Source organism: Eufriesea mexicana, unplaced genomic scaffold (assembly GCF_001483705.2).
Source record: "Eufriesea mexicana isolate 0111107269 unplaced genomic scaffold, ASM148370v2 scaffold7917, whole genome shotgun sequence".
Taxonomy (NCBI): Eukaryota; Metazoa; Arthropoda; class Insecta; order Hymenoptera; family Apidae; genus Eufriesea; species Eufriesea mexicana.
Genome location: NW_016915711.1, coordinates 77,093 through 96,953, shown reverse-complemented (window position 1 = coordinate 96,953; position 19,861 = coordinate 77,093). Strand labels below are relative to the sequence as shown.

Sequence of the window (19,861 nt, the reverse complement as noted above, 5' to 3'; positions counted from 1 at the left end):
TTAATTATATTCTATTGTCCCCTCAAATTCTAAATTAAATTGTATTAAAATCATCAAAATCGAAGTAAAATCTTCTCAATTATTTCGCTGATTCTTCGACGACGTAAATGTCGTAAAACCAAAATATGTTTAACTATAACTTATATCCTATCATCATTATCATCGAAATCATCTGAAATCATAAATTCATTTATATTTGTAAAAACCAGTAATGTATTTTCAATTTTTTATAGAAGGTAAAAATCTCCTTACCTCGAAACTTTACAAATTTAAGGATTTTTCCTGTGTACTCATAAAATAAATATCCTGCGTACAAAACAGAAGAAAATTTTGCATGACTATTTTCTTTTGTAACATACATTATGGAGAAAACCATATATGCATACGTGAAGGATTTTTATTGGGTTTTTCCAATTCTTTGCAGTCAATATTTATTAAGTGCAAAATTTTCAAAGATATCAAAGTCATATGTACTTCCTAAATATTATACCCTTCTTTATCTTTAAATAGCGAATGTATAGATGATTTTTACGATCTACAAGATAAGATCATTTAAAGTATATAATATAAGTGTATAATCCGAAATCTCAGTTTGAAACGCATGAAATATAGCTTACCCTTGATTTAATAGATATTCAAAAACGTAGAATGCTGACAAGCGATCTTAAGCATCACTGCATCAATCGACACCGCTATTTGAAGTTTTAATTTAGGACTACGCTATATCATGAAGACAACTATACGTAGCATTCGTGTTCCATGCTCGTTATTTCAATACAGGCGTGAAATTCAATAATTAAACCAATATATTATTCATCACGCGAAGACATACAATATCCTCTGATCCATTTGTTATTGTACTGCATCAAATTCATTAGTAGGCAACTATAAATAAAAAATTGTAATAGTGTACATATAAAAATATTTAATATTGTACAGTATTGTGTATTAAAAGAATTGATATTGCAAACAATCTTGTACATAATTAAATTTTATTGTGAATAATCACTGAACTATAAGGGTAAAAACATGCAAAAAATTCTTAATTGTTCGATTATATTTCTATTTAAAAAAATTAAATAGCAATTTTAGGACATTATTATTTATTGCTGTTGAAGATTTTTAGTTATATATTGCTTTATAAATAGTACAGTAGTATTTAATAGTAGTAGAAGTAGTAAAATAGAAGTATAAAATAGTATATTGATGTAGATCCATATCGCAAACTTAATTTACTGAATGAAAAGTCTCCCAGCTGATTTTACGAGAATGAAACGTATAAAGTAGAAGAATAAAAGGGAATTTATTTTTATATTGTAATGTTGGTTACTCTGTACATAACCTGGTACAATCCACAGTACGATATAGTCTTTGAGTTAAAGATTTAGGTTAGGGCTGAACAAATTGTTATTGCGTATCAGAATTTATTCGCGATTATTATAGATCAGTAGATATACATCGTAGATTATTTTGTATTAACAAAGAATTAAAATGTTGCGAGTTGGATTAAGAATGCGTACTGCTCTAGGAAGCAGAGCTTTTGCAAATGCACCGGCTCAAGAACAAGCAGTCTCAACTGCTTTCAAAGTGCAAGATCCAAAAGATTTTAATGATCGTGTTAAAAACTCTAAAGTTCCTGTGATTGTTGATTTTTTTGCAACGTACGTAAATACTATCAAACGATCTAATGAATACTTGTCATATTAAATAATTGTCTAAATTTTTCTGTAATTCGTCTTATAGGTGGTGTAATCCGTGTCGCATGCTCACTCCTCGTATAGAATCAGTAATTGCAGAAAAACAAGGAAAAGTTTTATTAGCAAAAGTTGATATTGATGAGAACAGCGATCTTGCTTTAGATTATGAGGTTATTCATTAATTAACAAATTCTTTGGTTATTTATTTCAATGAATATAATAGGAATTAATTATGTATATAGGTTGGATCTGTTCCAGTCCTCATTGCAATGAAGGATGGAAAGGTTTTAGATAGAATTGTTGGTCTCCAAGATGTAGATAAACTTAAACAATTTGTAGATAAGTATTCAGAATAATGTAATCTATTTTAATTGTACTTTTGTTATATAGAAACCCTGTAGTTATTGGGGTGTTTGTATAATATCATACTATGATAAGTATATAATGCAACATAGAATTTTTTAATTATATATACCTTAAACTTTATAAATTTAATATACATAGCAAATTGTTAAATAAATTGTTTTTCATGCAATAGGTAGATAAATTTAATTACTCAATTATTTACAAAAACTTGATACATTTTGTTTCACAAATAAAAAACAATGTTTACTAATGTATAAAAAGATTGTTCAATGTCAATAAAAATATCAAATAGTTGACAGCCTTTAAGTACAACTTCAAATGAATTAGGTTTCAGTAGGTAAAGCTTGTAAAAGCCTTCTTGCCCTTTGATAAGCAATAGATTCTACTTCATTTTTATTTTCTTCATTTTCTTCTACTTTCCTTATAACATCCATGCCCTTTTTTAAAAGTTGTTCTCTTGCCATTCCCTTGCAACCTTCGAAATATTCTAAAACTGTTGGAAAAATGTCATCTGGTATAGAAGTTTCATCTAACAAATTGTCAATTAACCAAATTTGTCTTAATTTTTCAAATTTCCATTCAGTCCGTGCATGTTTCCACTGTAAATAAAATTATCATAAAAGCATTAAGAAAGATTTTTGTTCAGTGTATCTTGATTGTACAAAATAACTGTATAAAAAAACTGCTTAAAACACCTTTGAAACATAATTAAGTCCTTTCTTTATCGCTTCCATTTTATTAGCCATTCTTTTCTCATTCACTTTTTTCTCAGCTTTTTCTCTTTTCATCTGTCTTTTAGAAGGTTGTTTTGGACCTTTTATATCACTTTTATGAATTTCTTCTATGTCATTTAAACTATTTCCTGCATGTATACTGGTAACAAAAATTCTTTTAATTTAACATTCAAAACAGTTAAAATATTAATATAGTGGAATTTACTTTGCTTTTTTCTTTGGTGGTGTTGCTTCATCATTTGATTCTTCTTCATCCCAATTATTTTTTTCTTTGTTATTTTCTTCTTCATTATCCATAATTATTTTTTTATGAATGTCATTGATAGTATTTGACATTTTTTTCTTTTCCTTTTGTTTTTTCATGTTTAGTTCATTTACTTCATTCACTTGATTAGTATCATATTCTGGGATATCAACATTATTGTTTGCTTTATTTGTAATTCCTATGGGCAATAATTTCAAAATCTATGAATTGAATGAATGGGGTTCATGCCTCAACAATACAAATAAAAACATAACATTATGAAATTTAAATGAGGTTTATTAAATATTCACCTTTTGATTTACATTTTTTTTTCGTTCGTTTTCGTGACTCTGGATTCTTAACCTCAAATTTTGACATATTATCAAATCCCATGCTATTATATAAATCAATTAAGTGTTTTATACATGAATATATTTCAAAATTTATGAAGTTGTAACATTTAATGCATTAATAACGTTTTTATACTTGACACTCAATACAAATGAAATAATAAGTATAACAAAATAGTGACTTTTGACTTCGTATTGCAGTACATGTGTTACATACTTCTGTTCATACACGTTTATTAAATACCAGTGAGGAATATAAGAGCATCGAAAATTCGACGATTATATAAATTTTAATAACTAACTTTTTGTGTAAAAATAAAAAAAATAGAAAATAAAAATAAAACGAAAGAGATAATACGAATATATTTATCTGATATTCAATAAAAATAATACAAATTAGAAATATAGATATTGTAACATTTATATGTAAAAATGATGCACATAAACAGGATTAAAATTGCTGTACTACTTAGAAGTGGAAATTCATTATTAAAAAAGAGGTAAATTTAAATATGTAATATTTTTTTTGTTGTATACTTTTAAATTTTGAGTGCTGAAAAAAGTTCATTATTATAAAGTATATTCTTACAATAGTTTATTTATTTCAACACACTATTTAATATTTTACTTTTTGTTTAAACATTTTGAAACTGTGATAAAAAGATAAATATATTATTTTAGATTTATTTTTCCTCAAACATATTCTACATTTATTAAAAGAAACAATGAAAAAGATAAACTTGAAAATGATGAGAATGACAAACCTATAAAATTCTCAACATCAAAAGCAGCAACACATCCTGCTGCATATACCATTGCTCGTGCAAAACAATATCCAAAGTGTCAACCTGATATTATTAGTTTATGTATCGGTGCATTATTAATATACTTTTGTGTGTTGAGAGAAGAAAATGATATTGATGAAGCTATAGTTGCAAGTATGTCACCAGAAGTTTTAGAGCAAATATATGGAAAACAGGAAAAAACAAAACATAAAAATTAAGTAATTCTGTGTAATTATTTCATAATTATTTGTATAATATTTCTTAAATAATTATTTCATGTTATTTCATAATTAAATGGAATACATATAAATGTATATTTTATGTATTAAATAGAGCCGTAAATAAATATTTATAATGGATATAACAATTCTCCCCATACTATGTTATTTATTATTTTACTCCATTCTATAGGTGGATGATGAATAATTGTGTCTGGTATGCATTTATTCCATGTATAATGCCATGATGCTACAACCATTGTCATTATTAAGACTATTGGTCCTTCTGTTTTATGCGAATATACCTTAATATTAACAATACCTAGGACATATATTTGTATCATTTATAAATAATTTAGTAATAAGTTGACAACAAAATATTTAACTTACTGCATGTACTATGGGAGTGGAATAACCACTTAAAAAATGCATACACAGGCATAGTTTGAAAATAAAACTTCATTCTTGTCAATAAACCTCCAAAACTAATTAATGCTAATCTAAGCTGTAAAATAAACTTATTAATGTTTTAATTACAATCATAATAAAAATTTATTTAACTGTTTATAATGTACCATGGTAAAAACTACATAATAAACCCAAGTTGTTGGCATAAGGAAGAGTAAAATAGTAAATAGTAGAGTTCCTACAAATAACTGATCAGCTTTATATTGACAAGAATCAATTCTTTCTCTCAATGGATTCTTTTTTTTACCCAAAAATAGTCTAAATAAAGCAGTAATACCCTTTAATTGGATATTGAAAAGCCTAATAAAAAATAGAGTTATTATTCAGACTGCATTTTTTTTCTGTAACTTATGTTTCTCTTACCTTGCTGCATATACATAAATACAATAAGCATGGAAACTGACAAGTGCTAAAAGATCAGCTGCTATTGCTATTTGAAATGTAATACCAAGCTTTCCAAACAATACCAATACTTCAAATGTAAAATCCATTACAGGTTTCATAAATATTAAGAATGTCCACCACATATTTATATGATATAAAAAAAATTTTCCAAGCATATTGTTTAAAGCATGATTTAATTTTAAACCAGCTGGTATACCCATTAACCAATTAATTAAATCTTTTAAAAATGTTACCACTTTCTGTAAAATATACATTAAAATTGTCATTAAATTAGTGGTAAATTTATATATCTTAATATATAAATATTAATATATATATAAATACTTTTACTTACCTCTGCATTGTTTAACAGTATTTGAGATGAAGATGTATATTCAAAGTAATGTAATAATAATTGTAATATAGAAATTCCTAGTAACATATCTATTATCAATGCAAAAACATAGTTACCAGTCTTCAAAGTAAACTTTTTGTTTTTTATTATAGCAATTAACATCCATTTAACATTCTCCAACCATCCATTAACATGTAAGCCAAGAAAAGAGTATTTTAAAATTGGTAATAATTTATTAGTTATTTTAGCAAGGAAAAAAACTGGATAAAAATATAAGAACATATGATACACAAGTAAAGTTTCTTTTATATAAGTACATTTTCCTTTTTTTTGTATTTCTTTTTCAATTTGTTTGTTTTGTACAATTTTCATTAATTCGTAAAAGTGATCTCCAGACACTGCCTTTTGTACAAATAATTCTGTTTCTTTAAGCGCTGACTGATCATACACTATAATGACTGTATGAAAATGCAAAGTAGAAATTTTTTTATTGTTTACAATAATGCCTTTTATACTGTAATCATAAATATCTACTTTGGAGGAAAATGTAGGATGTAAACATATATTAATCCAGTCTAAATATTTTTTATCTATATATCCTCGTTTCTGTTCTTTGCCAGAATAATATCCAATTATATCAGCATATTTTATTGTTTCTAAATTGTCTATTTTACATATACCAATGACATAAAATTTTTTGACTCCTGTATGATCATCATATACCACTTTACCAAACATGTACCCTGGCTTTTCTTTGTAAAGCTTATTAGGTAAAAAAATTAAGAGACTTCTCATTATAGATTTTTGTACAACTTTTCATTAATCATAAAATGCAATTATGCAATAAAAATATTGTATTTATACACTGCCCATTATTTAAATATAGATTTTTAATTATTTTTTATATAGCCTAATAATCGATAATGCTATAAACACAATGAATGAATTTTTTTCATAAAAAGCTAGTCAGGCATCAAAGAACTAATTTTTAGGAATTTTATTTTTAAATATATTTAATTTTCAACTCTTTTGTCATAATAGTTACTACTTCGAATAAACGCCGAAAGATATCGCGAAAAATCGCTTGCATTTTCTATGGTTCAAGCAAACTATGTCAATGTTATTCTTTCGAACCGTGTATTGACGATATGTTGACAAGCGGTCAGCTGTTTCCGGTTTGCGAAAATACAGGTGGCTCGATAGAGATTTGTGAAAAACCCGGCTAATTAAATTTAATTAAATAAGCTGTAGTTGGACTGGCAGTATCGGAGTAAACAATGAGGGTGTGATGTGGCTCTAACGTACGTTATTTTTCTCGCCTTAATTTCCTTTTGGTTTGACGGATAATGTTGAAGGAAGAACCTGAAGCAAGCACGCCGAGAAATGCTGATAACTCGCACACGACTATACCAGACTCAGGAAGTAACGACGTGGCCAAAGAGTCACATCAGAAGGTTGCGATAGAAGAAAGATTAGCCAGCAAAATGTTTTCATATGCCAGAAAAATTATTCATTTTTTCCTTGCAATTATCTTTACTACCCTAGCTGTTCTCCATAGTTCGTAAGTTTTAGGTTATGATAATTTTCTAGTAAAAAATTCATTAATTTCAATCTAATATAACATAATATAAAATAATACATAATATTGTAACATAATTTTTCATTTCAACTTTATACAATAAATGTTCCATAACTTAAAAGTAAAGTCTCAGGAATAAAGAATAAATTATATTTATATCTGTTTGGTAGTATTATAAATAATTTTTTAATTTATTATAATCTATTTTTATTTCAGTTCTCCCAAAATATCAAAACCTCCATTAGCTAAACCATTTTTTAATCAAAATTCAATCGTCTTAGATTTTTATAAAGGACATTTAGGAGCTATGATAGAGAGAGTTATAGAATCAGATTTTAGTTTTGTTATGTATTATGCTCCCTGGGATGCAGAAAGTCAAACTGTACGTCAAGAATTTGAAACAGTTGCTCAACATTATCATTCACAGGTATCAAAGATATTGGAATTATCAAATATATAATCATTTTATTGTCACATAATAAGATTAACATAATTTTGTGGTTTTTAGGTCTTTTTTGCTGCCATTAATTGTTGGCATCCAAGCTCAGAATGTAGAACTCAATATAACAAAATACAAAGTTACCCAGTTTTAATGCTTTATCCTTCAAGAGATTCTGGTATAGAATACAGAGGTATACGTACATGGCCATACATGATAAAATTTCTTGATACAGTCATGAATCCAATTGTTAGGGTAACACATAAAAAGCAATTAACAGATTTACGTATGAATTATGATGTAAGTATAAATAAATGATTTACATTTTATGTCTTAGAATAAATTATTTCTTGTAAAGAAAAATAGATTATTTATTGCTATGATTGCAGGCTGTGGTAGTAGGTTATTTTAATTTCACTCGGTTAGATAAAACTCCTGGTTACAAAGAATTTTATAAGGCTGCTATACAAATATTAGAAGAAGATCCAAATAGGGAATTGGTTTTTGCTATTGTCACTAGTGCATTATCTAGTAAAATAGATTATAATATTTACAACCTTCCATCTGCAAATTTATTCACATGGAATGAATCTCTAGTAAGTACATGAGAAAGACTTTCATATTTTTTCAGTTATAAATACATTGGATACATAAAGCAAAAACATTTGCATATATAGCACGATTAAATGAGTTTGAGAATTCAAATGTGTAGAGGTATCCAGAAGACTCTGAATGGACTTCCGAAAACATATTAAATTGGATTAGCAGTTCTATTCATCAACCAGTTCTATGGCTGCAACCTCCAGGAGTAAAAGCACTAACATTAGCGCCATATTTGAAAGAAGGGCCTGTACTTTTTCTCTTCACACCTCGTAATCCTTTGCATCCCGAAAATTATAATTATAATTTGGTGCGTAGCATTGTAAACACAATCGTGATATTGAAAGGATATGTAATAAAAATTACATTGATCCTTTAGATCAGAGAAATTGGACTGCAGTATTATAATTGTCCAGATAATCTGTTAACTAAAGAGATAATTGAACGTCTCAGATTTAAGCGGCATATCGCTATTGCAGAACATTCAGAACGAAATAAATTATGTGCAAAACTTTTGAAGGAAACAAAGAATCAAACAAATAAGTCAACTACCAGCATTTCGATACAAAGATGGGTTAATGACAGTTGCTGTGTTAATGTTATAATAAATAAATGTTCTTTATGCAAAAAGAACATATTAAATAATGCAGAAAGAAGGACATCTATTTGTAAACTTAATTCTAATAAATTTAATGATGTTTGCAAAAGTGCAGATATTTTTAAAGTTTCAGGTGTGGAAGATTCACAACAGAAATATGAAATCTGTTGTAATCAAGATCACATGGTAGTAAAATATGAAAACGGATTTAAATCCAAGAGGTACAAAAGAATTTGCCCTTAAAGTCATCCATTTTGTTTATATTTTTTTCTTTTTTAGTCAAAAGCATAAAACATCAACATTTATTGCAAACAAAGAGGATGTACGATCTGCAGATGCAGTAAAACAAGCACATTTAAAATTTGACTGTAAAAAGTGGGTAACTGGAAACAAATATCATCAACCTATATTTCCGCGAGATAATTTGGAACATCCGAATATAAATTTAACAAAATCAGTGTGTAAAATGAATAAGACATTGACATTAATAGCAATTGATAGTTTACATTATTTCTACTTCGCGGAAGGTCTCGGCATAGATCTCTTTAAAAAAAAGGATAAGACTGCTGTTGTTTTATTAGACGTTGCTGTAAGTATTAGAATATATTTTTACATTATCAAAGATATTAATACAAAATGTTTTCCTTCAGCATGAGAGTCAATATGTTATGCAAGAGGATTTTAGTCGATATACACTTATACAATTTATAAATAATTATACCCAAGGTTTTTTACAACGCACGTTACGTTCTAATAATTCAAGACGTTTTGTGCAAAAATATAAGACTAAAGTTAATTGTAAAACAAAAGATGTACAGAGTGTGTGTATACCAGAATTAACAACTGAAACTTTCTTAGATACTATTTTAGATCCAACAAAGGTAAATTGGGAAAAAATGAATATATTATAGTTATAAAATAATACTATAATTAAGAGAAATATTAAATTTAATGATTTTTTTCAGGATGTGATTGTAATGTACCATTCTCCTTATTGTGGATTTTGTAGCGCGATATTTTATGTATACTTAACAGTAGCTCATTATTTACGCGAAATGGATCATCTTTTATTCGTAAGAGTAGATGGTGATAACAATGATTTACCATGGGAATATAATATGAATCGATTCCCATCTATTCTTTTTTTTCCTGCCAAAAGGTAATTATAATTGAATCGTCTGTGATCGTATTCTATAACAGTTTTCTTGTTTTTTTCGTTTTAGAAAAGAGGATAGCACGGTGTATCCGTTTTCTCTACCAGTTACAATACCGAATCTTGTGAATTTCATATTAGCAAATTTGGATGGAGATTCACATGTTGAAGCACTTGTAAATATTTGTCAATCTGGAGCCGGTATGGTTCCAGATGCGTGTATCGCTCGAACGCGTTGGCTGTGTTTAGATATTATTCAACAATTGCTTCGAGATTATCGAAAATTAATAAGGCATATTAGTTTACTAGGAAGAATAAGTGCCAAAAATAAGAGAAAAATCATTTTACTGAAATTGGCACACATTAAAGATATACATTTAATATTAGGTTCCACTATTGATCTAAGAGAGGATCAACATAAAGTAAAATTTATCAGAAAAAAATATAGGAAATATTACAAAAATATTAGGTTACTTGAGTTAGATAGCAAAATAAATAATACTCAAGTGGGAAATTTTTCCCAAGAACATAATGTTTTTGAAAGAGAAATGATTAAAAGTGAATTGTGATATCGGTTTAAAGATAGATATATTACAAAGAATATTATTTCATCTAAGTTTGTTTATGACTTTGTACTAAATGTACAATGTATACCTCACAAATCATGTTATTTTACGAACGAAAAATGTGTCCAGTGTATGTATCAGGTGCAAATGAGTATCCATGACTTATTTAAATATTTTTGTGTTATTTTTGTGAATATGTATTACAAAAGTACTTGTTTATGATTTTAATATGAAACATTCCCTACCAAACAGTCCAGAAAATTGTGGATGTTACATGTAATGTCTACCATAAGGTTGTAAAAAGTGTATATTCATAATTTTTTATTTAAAAATTTATAATAATTTTATAAGAAAAAGATACTTATAACTGTTGTTCAAACAGAGATACTAAGTCATTGATAATACTATTTTTTACAGTGCATCATGGTTCTATACAGAGAGTATACATACATCAGAATTACTCATCTTTGATTAATATTCATGATGTTTAATGCTAGAGATACAGAGAAATGAAACTAGTACTATTACAAATTTGCAATAGCAATAAATGACATATACTATTAATTTTAATTTTCAGAATTTACTTTTTAAAATGTAAAGTTTAAAGGAAACTAAATAAGTCTTAATTCTTCAGAGTGGAATAATAATTTAATTCTTCATCTGATTTATTGTATAATTCATACACACATTTACTAAAAATATGTGTTACTTGTACATTTCTGTAAATATTGTTATTCGGGATAATAATAAAAACTATACATTGGTATATATCCAACTGTTACAATAAATTAACATCAATTTATCTATAAAAAGGTAAGAATTCCACTATTGATCTAAGAGAGGATCAACATAAAGTAAAATTTATCAGAAAAAAATATAGGAAATATTACAAAAATATTAGGTTACTTGAGTTAGATAGCAAAATAAATAATACTCAAGTGGGAAATTTTTCCCAAGAACATAATGTTTTTGAAAGAGAAATGATTAAAAGTGAATTGTGATATCGGTTTAAAGATAGATATATTACAAAGAATATTATTTCATCTAAGTTTGTTTATGACTTTGTACTAAATGTACAATGTATACCTCACAAATCATGTTATTTTACGAACGAAAAATGTGTCCAGTGTATGTATCAGGTGCAAATGAGTATCCATGACTTATTTAAATATTTTTGTGTTATTTTTGTGAATATGTATTACAAAAGTACTTGTTTATGATTTTAATATGAAACATTCCCTACCAAACAGTCCAGAAAATTGTGGATGTTACATGTAATGTCTACCATAAGGTTGTAAAAAGTGTATATTCATAATTTTTTATTTAAAAATTTATAATAATTTTATAAGAAAAAGATACTTATAACTGTTGTTCAAACAGAGATACTAAGTCATTGATAATACTATTTTTTACAGTGCATCATGGTTCTATACAGAGAGTATACATACATCAGAATTACTCATCTTTGATTAATATTCATGATGTTTAATGCTAGAGATACAGAGAAATGAAACTAGTACTATTACAAATTTGCAATAGCAATAAATGACATATACTATTAATTTTAATTTTCAGAATTTACTTTTTAAAATGTAAAGTTTAAAGGAAACTAAATAAGTCTTAATTCTTCAGAGTGGAATAATAATTTAATTCTTCATCTGATTTATTGTATAATTCATACACACATTTACTAAAAATATGTGTTACTTGTACATTTCTGTAAATATTGTTATTCGGGATAATAATAAAAACTATACATTGGTATATATCCAACTGTTACAATAAATTAACATCAATTTATCTATAAAAAGGTAAGAAAGCAGAATAATTATAATTATATAATGAACAATTAAAATTCTATATTGTTTTATAAATATTATATTGTTCAGAAAAAGTGTGCAAATTTTGTAATATTTAAATTTTACAAGATTGAATGGTAGTGTGATGAATTCATAACAAGTAAAAATTCATGAATGCCGTATCACAACCTTATACGTACGAAGATCGGATTAAACGTGTGATAAAATAGCGTGGGCCGAAAGTGGTCGATGGGTCGCGTAATCTTGTGTTAGTCATTCTCCCCGTTTGCCTGATTTATTTATGGGTTGGGCTACTTATCCGATGTAATGAAATTCCTAGTAAAATGACGCGTGATAAGAAACTCGTTCTTTCCATCGATTTATTTACTGATCTCTGATCATTGCATGACATTGAATTAAAAAATTACCAATTAAGTTTTTGATCATTTTCATGATATTTAATATGTAGATAGAATAATTTTAATGATCTTATAATATTAGCCAATTAATATAATTTTTAGTGATAAGATAATACATTTTATAAAAGATCTATGCTTTCAAATTTGTCATACACAAGGTCAATTAATATTTAGTAAATACATTTAAATTACATTTAGTAAATACATTTATTATTTTAATTATATATTTGTAACTATCCATGATTTTCTAATACTCTAAATTCATAATTCACGATGCAAAAGTACAGTTATGCTTTACAAGGAACAGAGAAACGCGAAAGGTGTATCTGTTATATGAATAAAATAAACGGTGTAATCTAAAAATTGGAGCGTATATTAGTTGCCAAGACGAAAGGATTTGTGATTTTCAAAGGAATGACAGGATGATTGAATCACATAATTTAAATAATAAAATTTTTAATATAAGTTATACACTTGCAAAGAGTAAATATATTTCATACTTTTAGTAAAATTATTTAAAAAGTAAGTGCATCATAAAAATTGAAAGTTCCAAAAAAATGAGAGAAGATAGAATATGGCGTGGCATTTGATTCTTTGATGATTCCAGTGAAATTCAGTAACCTCGAGGACAGAAATGATCGTCAGCGCCTCCCAGTGAGCAGGATCGAAAAAAGGAAGTCAGAGGAACATTCGTTTCTTCATGGTCTCCCCTCTATATGCAAGTATAACTGTATGACCGTGTGTACTGTGCCGCTGACAATGAGCCGCGGCGGTGACTGTGATAAGTGATCGCGTACCCTTCCTCGTCGCTAAACGCGTAGTGGCAGTGGAGAAAGATAGTACGTCGGCCAAGGAAAGAGTCTACCTCTTGATGACTCGCGCTTTACGCAAGGCGCAACGTAGCCGGAGCTTACAATTATGTTCGATGTACCGCCCAAGTTCTACGAGCTGTGTCGCCTTTGTTTATCGTCGGACGGTGTCAAATTGTCCATATTCGAAGAGGAAGGCGCTCAGCGGAACTTCGCCGATAAGATACTAACGTGCCTCTCGATTACGGTGAGTCTCGTCAAGAGTTTTCACCGGGTCCTCGTGCCGAGACGAAGATAAATCAGACGCGACCATCTGTGGTTCTCGCACTTAGAGTGTGTCTCCCTCTCTCTCGCGCGTACTCCTATCTCTCTTTCTTCGTCTTGCTTTCGTCTGTCTCTGTCTATGTCGTCTTCTATCTCTATTCCTCTTACTGTCTCAAGGGTGCGTGTGTGTGTGTGCGCGTGCCACGGGAGAAAGTTTGGCAAGAGATGTGTCCGCGAGATAAGCCGACTCACGGGGGATTTAAAATGGCAGTGATAAGCTGTGCTCCTCGCTTGTACAGACCTCATGGAGAGGGGAGCAGCTCCTTATTTAGACGGCCTGTTATCAGGTTTCACACGCGGATTCCACGAGTCGCTGTCACATTTGACTCTATCCAATAGTTCTCCTTTTTCTTCTCAATTTGTGATCTGTTCCCATATATACAGCACACTCTGTTCTTCTGGAAGAAAGCTCTGTTTCCGTCCAACCTACTTAGAAAAAAATTATTCGTTTTATTTATCTCTGCTATCCTTTTTGAATTTTTGCATGAAAAGAGATTAAGACAAATTTTACATTTTCATATTTTTCTCATTTTTACTAGTAAGACATTTATTTCCATTGCTTTTAAATTGGAATTCACATTTTAATACTTAACAAGAAAATATAATTTAACACATAATGATATCAATATTATATTCTATACTGCCTTCATTTTATCATTTATTCTTCTTTAGAAAATATTGTAAAGATAAATTAAAGTTATTTCAATAACGTTGTTATTAGTAGTATAAAAAGATAATATATTAGTTGATAAAAAAAGCAATGATGTAATTGCATTTTATTCAGGTAAAAGATGGAGATTCTTTGCCACCAATCATTTGTCATCGGTGCGTGTACAAGTTGGATGTACTGCACAACTTCCGTGAAGTGTCACACAAATCTGATGTCATACTCAAACAGTACCTGGATTATGCCAAGCAGTTATCATCGCATGATGATCAGGTAGTCATTATATATTTTTTTAAATACTGTGAGTACACATATATTAAAACTTGTTGACATAGGTCATTATACACTATGAATCATATCATTCTGTGGTTAAAGAGCAAAAATTAATTTAACATAGTAACACCAGTGAGCAGTAATTCCATTCTAAGTAATGATGCAATTGAAAATGTGCAATATGTGATTGTAGATAAGAATGTGCTTCAACACATGTTCATTTCATTTATTCTAAACACATGTTTAATACATACAGGATGATGTTTATTTGCTTCTCTGCCCTGATATATCAGTAATTATGTAAGACACTTCAAGGTTTCCTTTAATGCAATCAACTTTAACCTTATCAGTTTGATAGTGATTGCAGTATATAAAAAAAAATGCGCATAACTAATTATTTTCTTGTGAATTTATTCTAAATAGGTACAAGGTACAAATGTCAAATTATTTTTAATTCTTTCTGATAAATAAAAGTTTATACTTAGATCAATAATTACTTATTTGTTAGAATTTTAATAAAAATTAGACATGAATATATATATCTTACTTAAATAAACTATAATTAGTATCAATCTGTTTTGTTTCAGAAGAAATCTTTCTCCACTGCCAAAGTAGCAGGCTTAAGTCCTCTACAGTCATTTCTCCAATTGAACAAAACATTGTTCAATGAGGAGCCTAACTCTCCGGCCAGCATTAATCAAAACGTTATACCTCAGACTCAAACACATCATTTGGAGTTGTGCACCAGTGAAATAACCATTGAGCATGATAACATTAAGTGTGAACCAGAAGATGATACGTGTTCAAATAGTTCTGATCCAGATAGATTAGAAATAGAAGATCGAGATGAGCAGGATACTGAGGGGGAAGAAAATGGTTATGACATGACTATTAATAAAAGAATGAAGGTGGAAACAAATTATGAGGAATCAAAAACAAGTACCCCTAATCGCAGTCCAGTGAATAGAATGGATACACCAGAAAGTAATTGTTCAGATACAAATATTGATCAAGAAACAACAAAGTTATGGCAAGCATTAGCAAAGTGAGTACATTTCTCATATATTTCTTTTATATTTGATATTGATACTCATGCTTACTTAGTAAAAATATGCATGCTCAATTTCAAAGTTCAAACAGATTTTTATTGTTAGTTTATATTACCTTTCATTAAGACTATTTAAATATAACTTTGTATGCTGAATACATATTTACTTTCTGGATTACTAAAAGTAACCCAACTACCCACAGTAACTACTATTTGTAACAAGTTGTACCTCTAAAGATAAGAGTCCTCTCAAAGATAATATTAAATTGCATATTTTATATTATTGCTGCATTTGTATTAATGCATAGATTATGCAAATTTCCTACAGCTCAAAAAATACATTGTTTGTTTCTAATTTTCATACAGCAACAGGAGTTTAGAAATTACCAGGACAAATGGTGATAAACTGAATAATGGATTTACTGGCGAGGCAACTAATTTGCTACGTTCCTTAATCAACAACAGACAAATTGGTATTACTGCGGTCGATTCTGACAGAGTATCACCTCAAATTAGGTTTTACAGAGACACTCAAGGGACAACTATCGAACGTACCGTACCTGATTGTTCTGTACTCGGCAATCGTACTAATGTCTCGTGTATAGAAAACAAGGTTTGTATATTTTAAAATAACATTTAAATTTATATTTTTACTAGTATATTTGAGTTTAGGGCGTTTGAAAATGGTACTAGAAACTTGTTCAAATTCCTCTTTAGGGCTTCCTAAACTTTTTTACGAACTACGAACGATAATCGAATATTATTATATTCGAATAAAATACGTAATATTCGCATAGAAACAGTAGTAAAAGTTTATTCTCTTTTCAATGTTATGTCTTTCAAAGAAAATTTTGAGATTTATGGAAAAACGGAAAATCTTTACTCTCTTTTATGTTCATACTCCTTTGACCCTGATCTCCGTGCAAATAAAAGTTCTTCCATGGGAAGTCCTTGCAGTTTGTTCAATGCAAATACCAGAAAAGAACTGCAGGTATAGAAAAGAAGACAGGTCAGGTGACCCTTGGGTGTCAAGGGATCCCTTTGGGACTATTCAGGTCCCATCTGCTTGCAGGTAAGAAACGTGGTAGGCCTTGTAGATAATAGATAACTGAGAAGCTCTTTGTGATAGGCCATAAGCGCTAAGTCCACCATGTCAACCCGCTGTTAACAGATGTTCAGATAAGTTGGGTTTCTATAGATTTTTAAATGCGCTTTGTTCCGCGTGAGGAATTCTTCAATTTCTTCTATAATAAGAAACAGAATTATTGTGTCCTTTGTACTACTTTCCATTCTATTGGCTTTTTGTTCTGATAACAGGTACCTACCGAAAATTACATCCAACCCTCGACAAACTACCTGTATTGAAAGAATTTCCAAATATAAATATTCTTTATGCTTTAATTGTTTAAAAGTTAACGTTAAAATAGTTATATAACATATTTAAATACAACAATAGTAAATATATAGTAATGTTAAATTTATTTAGGGTACATCTGTGGACAGTAACCCATCTAGCCCCGCCAGTATTGGTCGAAAGGAAACCAAGGGACGTAGAAAACAAAGTTATCCTAGTAAAGCTCCAATGAGTCCAGATGTTGTTAATTATCAACATGAATCTAACGAAGAGCAAGCACAAGATTTTACAGCGTGGTCAAATAAAATGAAAGGAAAGGTACGATTGAGAACAAAAAATTTATGACACCAAGACGAAACATTGAGTTTAATTCTATCATCACAGGTAGAGGATCAAAAACAACAATTCGATCAGCATAGTGGTAACATGGCCAAAAAGGTAGATATGTCCTGCACAAATTGCGGCACCATGACTACGACTATTTGGAGAAGAAATATGAAGGGAGAAATGGTTTGCAATGCTTGTGGACTTTATTACAAACTCCATGGAGTGAATCGTCCAGTTACCATGCGAAGGGATACAATACACACACGTAGACGTAGACCTAAAGGCGAAAAACCGACAAGGCATAGAAGTAGGCACTACCTTATACATTTCGTAATTTTATAGGTTGTTCGGATATTTCGATTTTTCATTCATTTTCACCGTGAAATTTTCATTTTATTTCTTCTCTTTAGAAAAAGGTGATTCAATTTTGGCACCACAATCAGAGCAGATGGATGCAGAAAGTGCAGATATGTTAGCTGCTCTTCGGCGACAAATTCAGCCCCATTTAATGATGGCGGCATTAACGCCACCACGTATACCTGGTGCCCATCCATCAGCCCCTACCGCTCAACTTAATTACTCTCTTCCCTTATCTAGTTATATGATGCATGTAAGTACCATAAAATAATTTAGCAATTTATCTGCCGTCAATGTTGATATATGATCTATATAACAGATTTATAATTTGTAATATTCCTATAGTATAATAATTGAATATCATTAACTAGCATGTAAAGACAGAAGGGCGAGAACAATGTCATTTGTCTACGGAAGCAGAAGAAACAGAGGAAGGAGATGCAGAGAATGTCTCGGACGTACCGTTGAACCTAGTTGCAACGTCGTTATCCGAAGAAGCACACTGAAAACATTTCGACCAGCTTCAGGACGACTTTGCTATAGGTATATATATATATATATGTATATACATACATATATATACATAACAAAGAATCTCTAGACAGAATAGTCTGTCCGGTGATACACAGGGTGTAAAAGACGAGATTGTTCTCCTTCTCCTTTCTGCCACAGATTCTCGTCCATAATCCTCTTTTTTGGGCTCTCCTTTTCTCTCTTTTTCTCTTTTCCACGGTCTCGAGAATTTTGAAGTGGTAGAATATTGGGATGTGTATTTATCCCTTGAGCTACCAAGCCCGTGGTGCAGAGCGCACGAAGGAACGATGATATTAAATACGCAGTATTAATTACGTGGTTATTCAGAATATGTACATATATATACATGAATACGAAGAATATTTTTATACAAAATTTTCTACGCTTGCAGCTATAGAGAGCGACGGGCGATCGTTGTACATACACGCGCAAATTGTTCTTTCGGTGTCGCACGTATTTTACGCGTTAAAAAAGGAATGGTGGTCGTTGTCTGTTTTCTTAGTGACGTAAGAAAATCAGTCACCAGTGAAAGTTTTTAGAACGGTGCTAGATTACTGTTCGGAAAGGCTTAGAAATAAAGAGAAGCAAAAAAAGAAGATTTGTCACTAAAAGATTAGTGAACAAAATTTAACCGTTTTGTTCCACGGGCTTTTAGCTGTCAGTGATGTTACAATCATAATAGTCTCGTTGTTTTGCGTAATATTTAAGCTAAAACAGAAACGTCCCAGCTGAACTTAACGACAGAAATCTGTTTCTTAATTGGTTTTAATAACGAATGGAAATTTGTTATTTATTCAATTAAAATTGGGAAAAAAGGAAGAAAATCAATGGAACAGAAAACGGTTGCTCGATGTGACAAATGTTTACTAGAAAAAAAAAAAAAAAAAAAATCGGAACGTACTCAGTAATTTGCGCTTTGTCAAATTACATTTTTGCCAGTATCGTTTTTAAATATCATATTCTAGTGGCCTTTCAACAATTCATCTATTTTCTCTTCCCTTTTTAGCTTTTATCGCAGTAAATGCAGATAATTTACTTACAGATACAATCTTAATTTAGATGATGTAGATACTTTTTTACATGAGCACGAGACTGCCGGTGTAAACACATTTAAATACTCTTTCTACCATTTATGTATTTTTTCTCCTTCCCTTTTTCTCTACGTGTTGGAAAGCTTCTTGACTGTTCACACAGTCGCCAATAATTTGTACTTAATAGGCAAAGCAGCACACCACCATATAAGCTAAGACTCCGAAAGCAATAAAAAACGCGATGGTACGTAGGATAGATTGTCGTCATACAATACTCGTTTGCGTGCTCTCTCGACGACAATTTAAACATACAAGAATTTCAGGAACTAATACTTAGATAACATTCATTTATATGCCGGACGTTAAAAATAACAAATTTTATT

The 19,861-nt window shown here is 29.7% G+C and overlaps 6 protein-coding genes across 7 annotated transcripts; 4 read left to right on the top strand and 2 right to left on the bottom strand.

Annotated features, from left to right (window-relative positions):
• The first annotated feature begins 1,348 nt into the window (after window positions 1-1,348).
• Window positions 1,349-2,180, top strand: LOC108552734 (thioredoxin, mitochondrial). The gene is made up of 3 exons (XM_017907391.1): window positions 1,349-1,661; window positions 1,744-1,867; window positions 1,940-2,180. The coding sequence occupies exons 1-3, from the start codon at window positions 1,492-1,494 to the stop codon at window positions 2,051-2,053; spliced, it is 408 nt and encodes a 135-aa protein (XP_017762880.1). The 5' UTR covers window positions 1,349-1,491; the 3' UTR covers window positions 2,054-2,180.
• Window positions 2,181-2,260: 80 nt separating this feature from the next.
• Window positions 2,261-3,500, bottom strand: LOC108552739 (uncharacterized protein C7orf50 homolog). The gene is made up of 4 exons (XM_017907395.1): window positions 3,353-3,500; window positions 3,003-3,240; window positions 2,759-2,936; window positions 2,261-2,662 (listed from the first exon to the last, which is right to left on the bottom strand). The coding sequence occupies exons 1-4, from the start codon at window positions 3,432-3,434 to the stop codon at window positions 2,387-2,389; spliced, it is 774 nt and encodes a 257-aa protein (XP_017762884.1). The 5' UTR covers window positions 3,435-3,500; the 3' UTR covers window positions 2,261-2,386.
• A 323-nt stretch (window positions 3,501-3,823) lies between these two features.
• LOC108552719 (uncharacterized) lies at window positions 3,824-4,394 on the top strand. Its single transcript, XM_017907374.1, has 2 exons — window positions 3,824-3,891; window positions 4,073-4,394. Exons 1-2 carry the CDS (start codon window positions 3,824-3,826, stop codon window positions 4,392-4,394), a joined length of 390 nt encoding a protein of 129 aa, XP_017762863.1.
• A 131-nt stretch (window positions 4,395-4,525) lies between these two features.
• Window positions 4,526-6,396, bottom strand: PIG-Q (phosphatidylinositol glycan anchor biosynthesis class Q). The gene is made up of 5 exons (XM_017907381.1): window positions 5,602-6,396; window positions 5,226-5,506; window positions 4,970-5,162; window positions 4,785-4,899; window positions 4,526-4,716 (listed from the first exon to the last, which is right to left on the bottom strand). The coding sequence occupies exons 1-5, from the start codon at window positions 6,394-6,396 to the stop codon at window positions 4,526-4,528; spliced, it is 1,575 nt and encodes a 524-aa protein (XP_017762870.1).
• A 294-nt stretch (window positions 6,397-6,690) lies between these two features.
• LOC108552724 (thioredoxin domain-containing protein 11) lies at window positions 6,691-10,539 on the top strand. The gene is made up of 10 exons (XM_017907380.1): window positions 6,691-7,162; window positions 7,397-7,607; window positions 7,689-7,919; window positions 8,009-8,215; window positions 8,332-8,529; window positions 8,599-9,038; window positions 9,097-9,406; window positions 9,468-9,698; window positions 9,783-9,976; window positions 10,041-10,539. The coding sequence occupies exons 1-10, from the start codon at window positions 6,948-6,950 to the stop codon at window positions 10,537-10,539; spliced, it is 2,736 nt and encodes a 911-aa protein (XP_017762869.1). The 5' UTR covers window positions 6,691-6,947.
• Window positions 10,540-13,339: 2,800 nt separating this feature from the next.
• LOC108552723 (transcription factor stalky) lies at window positions 13,340-18,720 on the top strand. 2 transcript variants are annotated; one of them, XM_017907379.1, is made up of 8 exons: window positions 13,340-13,810; window positions 14,672-14,827; window positions 15,418-15,872; window positions 16,242-16,488; window positions 17,362-17,547; window positions 17,614-17,863; window positions 17,967-18,166; window positions 18,285-18,720. In XM_017907379.1, the coding sequence occupies exons 1-8, from the start codon at window positions 13,673-13,675 to the stop codon at window positions 18,417-18,419; spliced, it is 1,767 nt and encodes a 588-aa protein (XP_017762868.1). In that variant the 5' UTR covers window positions 13,340-13,672; the 3' UTR covers window positions 18,420-18,720. The 2 variants fall into 2 exon arrangements, with proteins under 2 accessions (XP_017762868.1, XP_017762866.1); XM_017907377.1 differs by having other exon boundaries at window positions 15,415-15,872.
• Window positions 18,721-19,861: the final 1,141 nt, after the last annotated feature.

Bases quoted from the DNA above. Each gene is read 5' to 3' on its own strand.
- LOC108552734 (XM_017907391.1), top strand. From the start codon at position 1,492: ATGTTGCGAGTTGGATTAAGAATGCGTACTGCTCTAGGAAGCAGAGCT. The intron at 1,662-1,743 runs GTACGTAAATAC...TTCGTCTTATAG, and splicing joins ATTGTTGATTTTTTTGCAAC to GTGGTGTAATCCGTGTCGCA. The intron at 1,868-1,939 runs GTTATTCATTAA...TTATGTATATAG, and splicing joins ATCTTGCTTTAGATTATGAG to GTTGGATCTGTTCCAGTCCT.
- LOC108552739 (XM_017907395.1), bottom strand. From the start codon at position 3,434: ATGGGATTTGATAATATGTCAAAATTTGAGGTTAAGAATCCAGAGTCA. The intron at 3,241-3,352 runs GTGAATATTTAA...TATTGCCCATAG, and splicing joins AAAAAAATGTAAATCAAAAG to GAATTACAAATAAAGCAAAC. The intron at 2,663-2,758 runs GTGTTTTAAGCA...TTTTATTTACAG, and splicing joins GACTTAATTATGTTTCAAAG to TGGAAACATGCACGGACTGA.
- LOC108552719 (XM_017907374.1), top strand. From the start codon at position 3,824: ATGATGCACATAAACAGGATTAAAATTGCTGTACTACTTAGAAGTGGA. The intron at 3,892-4,072 runs GTAAATTTAAAT...ATATTATTTTAG, and splicing joins AATTCATTATTAAAAAAGAG to ATTTATTTTTCCTCAAACAT.
- PIG-Q (XM_017907381.1), bottom strand. From the start codon at position 6,396: ATGAGAAGTCTCTTAATTTTTTTACCTAATAAGCTTTACAAAGAAAAG. The intron at 5,163-5,225 runs GTAAGAGAAACA...ATTTTTTATTAG, and splicing joins ATTTATGTATATGCAGCAAG to GCTTTTCAATATCCAATTAA. The intron at 4,717-4,784 runs GTAAGTTAAATA...TATATGTCCTAG, and splicing joins CCACTCCCATAGTACATGCA to GTATTGTTAATATTAAGGTA.
- LOC108552724 (XM_017907380.1), top strand. From the start codon at position 6,948: ATGTTGAAGGAAGAACCTGAAGCAAGCACGCCGAGAAATGCTGATAAC. The intron at 7,920-8,008 runs GTAAGTATAAAT...CTATGATTGCAG, and splicing joins ATTTACGTATGAATTATGAT to GCTGTGGTAGTAGGTTATTT. The intron at 8,530-8,598 runs GTGCGTAGCATT...TTGATCCTTTAG, and splicing joins AAAATTATAATTATAATTTG to ATCAGAGAAATTGGACTGCA.
- LOC108552723 (XM_017907377.1), top strand. From the start codon at position 13,673: ATGTTCGATGTACCGCCCAAGTTCTACGAGCTGTGTCGCCTTTGTTTA. The intron at 17,864-17,966 runs GTAGGCACTACC...TCTTCTCTTTAG, and splicing joins AAAACCGACAAGGCATAGAA to AAAAAGGTGATTCAATTTTG. The intron at 18,167-18,284 runs GTAAGTACCATA...ATCATTAACTAG, and splicing joins TATCTAGTTATATGATGCAT to CATGTAAAGACAGAAGGGCG.